This window comes from Microtus pennsylvanicus, chromosome 4 (genome assembly GCF_037038515.1).
Source record: "Microtus pennsylvanicus isolate mMicPen1 chromosome 4, mMicPen1.hap1, whole genome shotgun sequence".
NCBI classification, from domain to species: Eukaryota; Metazoa; Chordata; class Mammalia; order Rodentia; family Cricetidae; genus Microtus; species Microtus pennsylvanicus.
Genome location: NC_134582.1, coordinates 24,942,908 through 24,955,144, shown reverse-complemented (window position 1 = coordinate 24,955,144; position 12,237 = coordinate 24,942,908). Strand labels below are relative to the sequence as shown.

General features: G+C 41.1%; 1 protein-coding gene across 2 annotated transcripts in view; it reads left to right on the top strand.

The window, feature by feature from the left end:
* Dctn4 (dynactin subunit 4) overlaps nucleotides 1–11,737 on the top strand; it is a 30,523-nt gene extending 18,786 nt beyond the window's left edge. For both annotated transcript variants that reach the window (XM_075968592.1, XM_075968593.1), the window contains 5 exons: nucleotides 2,297–2,370; nucleotides 4,649–4,703; nucleotides 5,639–5,746; nucleotides 8,194–8,291; nucleotides 9,151–11,737. In XM_075968592.1, the coding sequence (XP_075824707.1) occupies nucleotides 2,297–2,370; nucleotides 4,649–4,703; nucleotides 5,639–5,746; nucleotides 8,194–8,291; nucleotides 9,151–9,364 (549 nt within the window). In that variant the 3' untranslated portion in view covers nucleotides 9,365–11,737. The remainder of the gene's footprint in view (nucleotides 1–2,296; nucleotides 2,371–4,648; nucleotides 4,704–5,638; nucleotides 5,747–8,193; nucleotides 8,292–9,150) is intronic.
* Nucleotides 11,738–12,237: the final 500 nt, after the last annotated feature.

Genomic DNA, 12,237 nt, shown 5'->3' with positions numbered 1-12,237 from the left:
CTGTGTCTGGGTTACCTCACTCAAAATGTTTTCTAGCTCCATCCATTTTCCTGCAAAATTCAAGATGTCATTATTTTTTTCTGCTGTGTAGTACTCCATTGTGTAAATGTACCACATTTTTCTTATCCATTCTTCGATCGAAGGGCATTTAGGTTGTTTCCAGGTTCTGGCTATGACAAACAATGCTGCCATGAACATAGTTGAGCACATGTCCTTGTGGCACGATTGAGCATCCTTTATGTGTGTGTGTGCGCGCGCGCACGCACACATGTATCATGGTATATATTTTTAAATACAAAAGGCAGAGTAAGTTGAGCAGTAGTGATGCATGCCTTTAATCCATTTAATCCACAATAAAGGCAGGTGGATCTTTGTAAATTCAAGGGCCAGCCTCATCTACAGAGTGAGTTCCAGGATAGCCAGAGCTGCACGGGAAATCCTGTCTCAAAAAAATAATACAATTTAAGAAAACATTAATGTTTGATAATTCTGGCTTACAAATCACTGGGGAAAGACTAGACTATGAAACTTTGCTGGGTGGCAGGTAAGCATATAGTTCAGTTGATGGTGCACTTGTCTAATGTGCATGGGTTCAGTTCCCAGTACCACAGAAAACTGGATGTGGGCTACGTGCCTATAATTCCAGTATTCAGGAAATAGAAAGAGAAGATTCATAAGTTCAGGGTCATCCTCAGTTACATAGCAAATTCAAGGCCAGCTCAGGTACATACATGAGACATTATCTCAAAAAAAAACATTTTTTTTTTGATTAGGAAAATTGGAAGCATAAAAGGCAATTAGGAGGAGAGAAAATTAGAATTGTTCATATATGATGTCCGAGTAAGGGATGATTTCACAAACAAGGCAAGCAAACAACAAACATTGTACAGTTGGATCTTCTACCACAGTAACAGTAACACTTGTTCATATCCCACAGAAAATCTGTAAACAAGATGTACAGAGACTGAGAAGAGCCATTCATTCCTAAGGTGTACGGATAATGAAGGATCTCTCTCTAGAATGTATACCCGACTCTAGAACGCAGCAAGGGGAGGTATAATATAAAGCAAGCACAGGGCACATGCCTACAATTCCACCATTCTGGATACAAAAGCAGGGAGTGCATATTCTAAGACCCTCTGTCCAAAACCAAACACGGGGTAACCCAATATAAAAATAGCAAGTGACTGTGGCAGAGAAAACTCCTGTAGGTAGTGAGCATGAAAGACACTTGAACTTACATGGTGATGACAGCAATGTGTATTAAAACTGCTTCAAGATGCCATTTATAGTCAGCAGATAGCAGAAATTAGCAGCTTGGGAGTATCTATCGAAGTAGTAAATGGCTTTCCCATTGATCTACACTTAGGAAATTTCCTTACACATTTATGCATTGGAAATTGACTCATGTCCAGTACTCATTGCTGCTTTACTTATAGTCACAGAGTGATTGAAATATTCTAAATATCTCAGTTGTCTGGTTAAAGTTACAGAAATTAGAGTGGAACATTAAATATGAGACTCCTATGGGTGCTAGGATAGAATTCCAAGATTAATGTAAAATGGAAAGGGCAAGAGAAGGTATAGACTTCGCTTTTGTATTGTGAAAAAAAAAAGGTGATACCTGTGCACTAATGTGTCTAGCCTGCCCTGTGCAGATTGGCCCTGCAAAGAGATACAAGGAACACACTAGTAATGTACTCTGTATAACAGAAAAAGCTTTCTACTACTTAAACTTTCTGTTTGTTTGTTTGTTTGTTTTGTTTTGTTTTGTTTTTTGAGACAGGGTTTCTCTGTAGCTTTGCAGCCAGTTCTTGAACTAGCTCTTGTAGTAGACCCCCCCCCCGCCTCTGCCTCCCAAGTGCTGGGATTAAAGGCGTGCGCCACCCCTGCCCAGCTTAAACATATTTTTTAACCAGGTTATATAGGTCATTGGATTTATGTCCTTGCATTCATACAGATCTCTGAAGTGACATAGGTTATTTCTCCTTCTTGGGTTTCATTTTAATCATGTTAGGAGAGAAAATGAACAACTGTGTACTTCATCTGATGAAGTCAGTGTAGTGTCTGTCTTAAGTTGTTTACACAGTTTCTCAGCACTGCACACTCTGATAATACATGATGACCCAAATGTATTCTATAAATTTTGGTTATTAGTACCATAAATTCTGTTATAAAAGTTATAGACTTTGGGCAGGACAAAACATAAAATTCTAGTAACTACTTTCTTTCTGCATTTAATGGTTCTGTGGATCTTCAGAATATCTTTCCCTCTGACATGTACTTTTTATTTCAGAAATGTGAACACAACTTAAGCAAGCCAGAATTTAATCCAACATCTATCAAATTTAAAATCCAACTGGTTGCTGTGTAAGTATTTTGGGTTGTTGATTGCAGTTTTATAAATCTTTTTCAATGTTGGTTTATCTTTTTTAAAAAAAAATCTAAAAAGCAAAAGAAAAATTACATCAGGAGAGTCTTTCTGTTCCTCTTCTGGTTTTGAATTTAGTTGAACAGCATGAAGTCTCAAGTACATCTATAAATGTAGAATCAAGGCTGTGCAGCCTGAAACTGTGGCACGTCCTGGAATCCCAGCCTCTGAGAAGACAGAAGCAGGACTGTGTTTGTATCAGTGACAGAGTGTTGCCATATGGTCTCTGGCAATATGGAATTATAAAACATCTCAGACCTTTTTTTAATTGAATATAAAGTATAGCAAACTGAAGAGTACTCGAAATAATGTTCATTTTACTTCCTGGTTCTGCTACCATTTCACTGAATGGAATAAAGGTGATTAAGTTAGAGTTAACTCACTCTAGGTTGTCAGTCGTTGTGTATTGAAAAAAAAAGATGATTAGGCAGACATGTTGAGGGAGACAGCAGAATGGTTCCGTGGGTGAAGCACTGCTGGAACAAGCTGACAGCCTGAGCCCAATCCCTGAGAGCTATGCAAAAGTGGAAAGAAAACCACTCCCTAAGCTCTTCTCTGATCTCCACACACATACACACAATAGTAGTTTGTTTTTTTTAATTTAACTGGGCTTTATGGCACACGCCTTTAATCTCAACACTCAGGAAGCAGAGGCAGGTGGATTTCTGAGTTTGTGGACAGATTGGTCTATAGAGTGTCAGCCAGAACTATCTGATAAGTTTTTTGTTTTGACTTTTTTGAGACAAGAGTTTCTCTGTAGCTTTGGAGCCTGTCCTGGAACTTGTAGAAGGAGGCCACTTGTTTGTTCCTGACTGCCCAGACTCCCAAAATAACCACTCAGAAACTGTATTAATTAAATCACTGCTTGGCCTATTAGCTCTAGCTTTTTATTGGCTAACTCTTACATCTTAATTTAACCCATTTCTATTAATTTGTGTATCACCATGTGGCTGTGGCTTACTGGCAAGGTTCTGTCTGGCCTCTGTCTCTGGCAGGGCTACATGGCATCTCTCTGACTCCACCTTCTTTCTCCCAGCATTCAGTTTAGTTTTCCCCTCCTACCTCTATTCTGTCCTGCCAGGCCCAAGACAGGTTCTTTATTAACCAATGTTATTCACAGCATACATAGGGGAATCCCAGACCAGGATGGCCTCAAACTCACAGAGATCCACCTGCCTCTGCCTCCCAAGTGCTGGGATTAAAGGCATGTACCACCACTGCCCAGCATGGATTAGATATTGCTGATGGATTTGTTACCTGTATATATTGTATATAGTCATTCTACTTGTCAGTAGAGCATGACCCTCTTAATCTCAGGGTCATGGGTTTAGGCCCCACGTTGAGCACCAAAATGTAGCACGAATAATAAAAACCCAGAGACAGATATTGGGGTTCAACACGAAAATCAGAAAAGCAAAGCAACCAAGCCACTTACCTCTACTAAGGCTTGGCAACTGCAAACTAACCACTAAGTCTCTCTTTCCTCGCATTTTATACTCCCTCTAGTGCTGGGATTAAAGGCGTGACTCCCTAGTACTGGGATTAAAGGTGAGGCACCACCACCTGGATTTGTTTCTGCATTGATCTTACATAGCCCAGGGTGGCCTTGAACTCACAGATATTAATCTGCCTCTATCTCCAAAATCCTAGAATTAAAGGTGTGTCCCATTACCTGACCTTTAGTGACTTTAGCTTTGCCTCTGGTCTTCAGGCAAGATTTATTTATTAAAACAAATAATATACCAGTACATGACAGAGTTGGAGTACACACTATGGTAAACACTTGTACAATACTTAGAATATTGCCTGGCACACAGGAAGTACTGTGTGTGGTAGGAATGAAGAATGAATTAGTGTTTACAGCAATACAGACTATTAGTTAATGAAATTGGATCTTATAACAAGCTACCTTAAAAGTGAAATAAATGAGATTCCCTCAAAATAAATTTATAAGGAAAACATATGATGTGATATACACAACTATAAACCCTGACCCAACTCTGTATATATACAGGCTTGAAATCCTAAAATTTCAGACAGAATCATTGTTAGTCTGGTTTTGTGTCTCTTACTGTGGTGCTACGGGTTTTCATGTTTTCTTAATATGTTCTAGTTAACATTATAGTTGTGCTAGTTCATGTGTGGGTTTTTTTAAAGTTAAATAATAATTTCAAGAGACATCAGTGAATATTAATACATGTTTTTATTTGTTGGTAGCAATTATATTCCAGAAGTGAGAATCATGTCAATCCCCAACCTTCGCTACATGAAGGTTAGTACCGGATTTATCGACACACAGACTTGATTAAAGTCAGTGGCCTATGCATGTCTGAATATGGGCTGCTGTGTGTGTAGAATGGGATGCTGTAGGGAAGGTTCAGGGAAAGGGCAGTTTGAAATGATAAAGATTTAGAGACTTTGTCTCTTTAAACTGTGATTCTTGCCAACAGCATGTTGGGTGTGTAAGAAGCGGATTATACGTTCTGTAAAGGTAGAAGAGTGAGAAAAAGAAAGACAGTGATACTGGTTACCATAGTAGGAGCTTCTCTTCTCTGTTGATGCATATATGTGTGCACAGTGCCAAGAGTTGGCTAGGTTCTTCTGTACAATAGCCCTGTTCTTCCCTGGGGTTGTCTTCTGTGCACTGATGAATGGTTGACTGTTCTGCAGTGGCCACTTTGACTCTTTGCCTTCAGGCTGCTCATGGAAAGTTACAGCAGCCCTTTATTTTACCAATCTCAAATAGCCATATTATCAGGTTTTAGGAAGCTTAAAAAAGATTTTATAGTTTTAATATATCATTTTCCTTCTGCCCTTGATACTACTAACTTGCCTATGGCTACAATGTTTTATTTAGGGTTTTTTGGTTTTTTCCTTTTCAATCCCTAAGCAGCAACTAGAGTGGCAACTTAACTGCAAACTTTAAAATAATCATTTAGCTAATAAACCTTTCTCAGAGTTTCTAGGCCTAGTAACTAGAATATGCTGAGATTCTTTATTGGATAGCTAATCCAGAAGGTATGTCGCTAACACAGAAATAGAAAGATCAGTAACCCTTCTTTGGATGCTCTGATGTAGGGGAACTAGAGGTCTGGTTGCTCCGGAGAAAAGGGAGTGATGGTGTGAATCATTTATTGTAACACCTACAAAAGTGGACCGTAGCGGGAGTATGGCTCCCGTCTGAAAGATGCTTTTCTTATTCTCCAGGAGAGCCAGGTCCTCCTCACTCTTACAAATCCAGTAGAGAACCTCACCCATGTGACTCTGTTGGAGTGTGAAGAAGGAGACCCTGATAATATCAACAGCACTGCTAAGGTAAGGGCTTTTGTCTCCTCGGACAGACCCTGACATTGCCTCAGTGGCTCCATTGTCCATGGCTTAAAATAATCCACACTCTCGTTTCTACATGTGATCCACAGTGTCCTGATTTTATCTTGTCCTCAAACACACAGTCACTCTCTGTCGAGTCTCATTATTCTCACTTGGTCTCAGACAGGATCTTACTGCCTGACCTCACTCTTTTTAGTACTTTAGTACTTCAGTCCTTCGACTTCATCTCAGCCCATCACCTGTGTGCCACCAGACCCTTTGTCCTGCATCAGCTGCTCAGCCTGCTGATCATGTGCAGCTCTCTGACTTGAGGATGAAGTCCAACTTCTTTGGCACAGCTTCTTGGTGATGGCTGCTTTCTGTTCTTCCGTGTGACCTTCCTCCAGATCCTTAAATTTAGCATTTGCAGGTGCTGCTACAGGGATGGTTGCACTGATGGGTGTAAATGCTCCGTCTCCTTCCTGCTCTGTCTCCCAGTGTACGCACCCTCCCCATTCAGTTTAGTACTCATTCTTGAGGACTCATGAGATGTCTCCTTTTGGAAACTGGCATCTCTACTACGTTCCCACATTTATATAGAGCACAATAGCAGTGACTAAATATTAGGATAATTTTAACCGAATGAATGAAATGCAGCTTTTTTTATATTTTGCTGCTCAGAGGTTGATGGGATTCTTTTAGTTTTGCATATATGTATGTATTTGTATGTCTGCACGCTGTGAGGCTAGAGGTTAGAGTTCGTTTTCTGCTCTACCATATAGGTCCAGAGGAACTAACATGGGTTGCTGGGCTTGGTGCAAGCACTTTGACCTACTGAGCCATCCCACCAGTTAAATTGATGGAAATTTTAAGAGAATTTGATGTAGTACCAACTCATAATTAAGTGTGATACTCAGCAAGTATTTATAGAAGGAATGCCTGTACCTCCAGTTGTTATTCAAAGAATATCAGTAGAGAATTTCCTGGTGGGTTTTTCTTCTGCCTTTTAATGATTTCATTCACCAGCATCACCTCCAGAAAGCAATGACATATGTCCTCACATTTGTTTTTAAGATTAACAATAACAAGAAGGGCTGGGCGGTGGTGGTGCATGCCTTTAATCCCAGCACTGGGAGGCAGAGGCAGGCGGATCTCTGTGAGTTTGAGAATAGCCTGGTCTACAAAAGCTAGTTCCAGGACAGCCTCCCAAGCTACAGAGAAACCCTGTCTTGAAAAACAAAAAACAAACAAACAAAAAAAAAAAAATAAGTAAGTCTAGTTGAGCTAAAAACGTAGAAGTCTGGAGTGTGGATGCAGCATTGACCAAGGCTCTAATGTGCTGCTGGTCTCTGAGATAACAAAGTATGGACCAGTTATGATATAAGAATCTAACCTGTGCTCCACAAACATAAATATAAATACACCCATGGTTCAGTGTCAGAAAGTCCTTGTGTTTTCAGGAGGGAAAAAGAGTAAATTATCTCAAATATGCCAGGAATTATCTTAAAAATAATAGAATAAAGGATATATGCACTCCCCTTTTGAAGTTACACATTAAAATAAGAAAGAGGGCTGGTGAGGTGGCTCAGTGGTTAAGAGCACTGGCTGCTCTTCCAAATGTCCTGAGTTCAATTCCCAGCAACCACATGGTGGCTCATAACCATCTATACTAGGATCTGGTGCCCTCTTCTGGCCTGCAGGCATACATGTATATATAATAATTCTTTAAAAAAATAAAATAAGAGGGGGCTGGAGAGATGGCTCAGTGGTTAAGAGCATTGCCTGCTCTTCCAAAGGTCCTGAGTTCAATTCCCAGCAACCACATGGTGGCTCACAACCATCTGTAAAGAGGTCTGGTGCCCTCTTCTGGCCTTCAGGCATACACACAGACAGAATATTGTACAATAATAAATAAATAATTAAAAAAAAATAAAATAAAATAAGAAAAAGAGAAAAGGTGCAGTGCAGCCCTATGTCAGAGCCTGGCTGAATTCCCGTCATTAGTTCCTTCTTCTTGCTGCAACAGAATAACTGGAACAACAAAGTCTTCACAGAACAATCTAATCTTTGCCTGGCAGTCGGAGGACACAGTCATGATGCCTGGCCTCAAGTCAGTTGGTCACAACGTTTTTTGGCATCTGTAGTAAAGGAGCGGGAGATGAAATAAAACCACCCTCAGTCCACAGAATGATGCTACCCACAGTTAGGGGAAGTCTTCACCCTACTGAGCCCAATGTAGAAATTCATTCACAGCCATGCCAATAGGTTGTCTGCCAGGTAAGCATTAGCTAGCTCAGCCCTGTGAAACCAATGCTCACTTGACTTGTTTCCAGTCTTCATCCTCATGCTCAGCTTCCTCAGCAGTGTTATAAGAGTCGGGAGTATAACTGTCCAGAAATGTGATGCTCACCTCTGTCTGGATGGTGCTGCTGCAGTGTCTCTTTTGTTCTCAGGTGGTGGTACCTCCCAAAGAGCTTGTTTTAGCTGGCAAGGATGCCGCAGCTGAGTATGATGAACTGGCAGAGCCCCAAGACTTTCAGGATGACCCCGAGTAAGTGATCTTTCTGTGGTCCTCAGACCACAGTCAGCTGATCCAGAAGCCTGGATTCGTCCTTTTTGTGTCGCTGTGACCAGATGTGTGATAGGAGCAACTTAGGAAGAAAAGGTTAATTAGCTCCAATTTCAGAGAGAATTTTAGTCCATTGTGGCAGGAGAGGCTTCTACAGTGGATGCATGAGGTGAGGCCACAAGCTAGTCACATGTTGCAGAGAACACTCAAAACAACTGGACTGGAAATGGGAGAATATCCTTCAATGTGTGCCTTTATTCCTCCAGGTAGGCCCCACCACCTTCCAGTCCCATGGCCTCCAAAATAGCACCACGTACGAGTAACTGAACATTGAAGATATGAGCTTCTGTGAGCTATTTCAGAGTCAGACCCTAAGGATGCACACTTAGGTGTCTGTTTCTTTGCCTGGGTTTTAAAACTAATTTTTCCCTATTATATATTATGAAATAATTACTAAAAGGGGCTGGAGTAATGACTCAGCAGTTATGAATTTCCTTTGTACTTCCAGAGGACCCAGGTTTAATTCCTAGCACCCATAGGTAGCTCACAACCTCTGTAACTCCAGTTCCAAGGGATCAAATGCCCTTTTCTGGCCTCTGCAGGCACCAGGCATATACCTGATACACAGACTTATAAGCAGGCAAAACACCTATACACGTTAAATAAATAAAAATTTTTAAAGGAAAATATAAATAGCTCAGCTTTTTCTAAAACCCTTCTTTGCTGGGCAGTAGGATGGTGGTCACAGCAGAGATTCCCATTGTTCCATGAAATGACTAGGAGACTTGATGTTGATTCAGTTGACTTCTCATCCTAATACTGTGTGCTTTTCTTCCCATAGCATTGTAGCTTTCAGAAAAGCCAACAAAGTGGGCATCTTCATCAAAGTCACCCCACAGCGTGAGGAAGGTGAAGTGACCGTGTGCTTCAAGATGAAACATGATTTTAAAAACCTGGCTGCCCCCATCCGCCCGATGGAAGAAAGTGACCAGGGCACAGAGGTCATCTGGCTCACTCAGCATGTGGAACTGAGCTTTGGCCCTCTTCTTCCTTAAAGCAAAATCACCTGGTGGGTGATGCTGCCCACAGCTGTCACGGCAACTCTGTAACAGTGTGGAAGCTGCTGCTTCATTAGACGTGTTTATAAAGATGTACCCATCACTACTGAATCCTGTTCCTAGGAGTGGAGGCCAGACCAGGATACGGAGCACAGGGTAACTGCTGTTCCACTTGCTCTCTCTGTTGACTCCTGTAAGTCTGTGTCTCCCACATGAGCCCTGCACGTTGAGTAACAGCCTAACTCCATCCCAGTAAAATGGGTCTTCCTCGGAGGGTCATTAGATTTTACTCCCTGAGAAATGGGCCATGAACCTGTCACAGTTTGACCCAAAAAAACTTAGACTGGTAATCCAGAGCAGACCTGCTGTTCATACCCCAGCACTGGTCTCGGTGTTCCAGCTGCTTTCTGCTTTCCAGTAAGGATCACTAGTAATTATAACCATTCACTTGCCATGGCTCTCACTTTGCCATTGATTTCCATTTGACAGAGAAGTAGGATTGTCACGGTGTCTAACTTTGTGATGACAGGACGTGACTTCCTTAAGGCGCTCCGTTTGTCTCTGATAAAGGACTACAGTATACCTACAGTTGCTCTTCATTTTCCACAGTAGGACATGGAAGCAATACCTGTCATGAAGTCCCATATGTTTTACCATTACCCAATATCCAGGGGCTAATGATGCCACAGGGGGACAGCCTTTATAGTCTCACCCTCTGCCCTTCTCTACTCTGGTTTTGTTTTTCAGATTTGTTTCTTTTTTATTTTTTCTTTTTCTTTTATTTTTTCACATAGGCTCCCTCCCAGTAACCCTGGCCTGTAACTCCATCTGTATACCAAACTAGCCTTGAACTCACCTGCTGTGATTAAAAACACTTGACTATCACGTCCAGCTCTCCGCTCTGTTCTATAATTCAAGGAATTGTTTTCATGTTGGGGACATTAAAAAGAGAGCTGAGGCAGTTTTAAGTGGACATACTCATTTCTGGGATTCAGAGAACATTTTAAATTTTGGATTTTTAGCATGATACAAACTAATTTTTTTTTCCACTGAGATAAAGGAGAAACCAACTATCTCTTATATCCAAAACTGGATGTTAAAAGGAACCTTTCCTTTTGTGGGTATAAGACTTCTCCTGCTGTATCAAGTGAGAATATTTAATTGTAAGCAAGTAGCCAGAAGGCTGGCCTAACCCTAGACACGCCACTTTCTCAGATACTAATTTTTAGTTGCAACCCTTAACTTCTGTGGCGTTTTCTAAAAGGAATTGACAGAGAGGATCAGCCGCACCACTTTTCCTTAAAGTATTCCTAGCGCATGGCCAACAGATCTTGGAAGAAAAAGTTCCTGTTTACAAACCCTGCTTTGGTTTTCATTTTATGTCTTTAGGAGTTTTTGTTTGGTTTTATTTTGTTTTAAGGTATAGAGAATCTGAACGACAGATAGGAAATAGTATTTGTCAGTTCCCCTTAAAAGAGAAAACTATTTAGGAAGCTGTTGAAAGAGAGACTATGTTCTTTACAATCAAGCCAATTTTATGAAACAATATTCCCACATAGTAATATATCTACCACAGCATAAGAAGAAAATACTGATCTAATATTATGGGAACAGTAACTGATGTTTAATCTCCTAGAAGCTGGAGCAGGGAGTTGGGTAATTACAAGTTTCAAACTACAGAAAGTGATTTCACCTTCATGAAGACTCAAGTTAGAGCCTTCTGTGAAACTACTACTCAATGTCTGCTTGGGGTCAGGGGGATGGCTTCATAAGTTCACACATTGTGGAGGCAGGCACAGTTGTCTGCATGCCTTTATGCAGCGAAACTGATACTTAGTCCCTAGAAAAAATGTTGACATAATGGGGTCTACTCCTGGGTGATAGAGAAACACAAAAACACTTTTGAATATACAATTTCTGTTTAAGAAGTCAAGTTAACTTACAGATAACAGCTGTTGGCTGTTTCAAGATGAGTTTATTGCAAGCTGGCCTTGTGTTCTTAGAAAAGGTTCAACACCTGCAACTGGTGAATTCAGAGAATCACCCTTCTGGTATTAGATCAGGTGCAGGGTTCTTATTACTACTCAGTGTGCACCAGGACACAAGAGTCAGGCGTCCTTAGCACTTGAAACTACAATTTGGAAACTTAAGGCTAAGATACTTTTGAGTATGTGAATTGATTTACACACCAACATTTTCCTTTGTTCCAAGTATATGTAAAGACATACTGCACTAAATGCCATTGCGTCTTTGTAATAAGCATCTTTGTTGGCCCCTTTTGGGGATGAGAGGCACTCCTTGACTTATGAATAGCAGGTTACTGTTTTGCCTTATTGCTTAATGTAGTGAAATAAATCAGACAAAGCTTGAGTGTGTCTTCTGTTTGATTTCACAAATGCTGGTTAGAACCTGCACAACTCAGGGCCTCAAGGTCAGTTGGTAGAAGACTCAGTGGTAGGCGCCCTTCCACGTCTCTCGTTTTTATTTTTATTTGGTAGGACATAGGCCAGAAGAGGACAGCAGGTCATCTGGAGCTGGAGTTCCAGGTGGTCTGAGCCGCCTGCTGGGAACTGAACTCTCCTCTGCAAGTGCTCTCTCCTGCCACTCCCTTCATTTCTTTATGTAAATTAACTTGATAGAGTAATTCACCAAGCCCTGGTTAGTGGTGGCTCATGTTTTTATTGCCAGTGGTGCTAGGGAGGCAGAGGCAGGAGGATCTCTTGTGAGTTCAAGGCCAGCCTAGTCTAAATTAATGTAGTCTAGCACTCTGTATACAAAGACCCTGTCTCAAAAAAAAAAAAGGAGTAATTCTCTGGACTCTGGAACATGCAGGTGGATAATGCCTGAGCTCCTGTACAGGTTTCCAGATG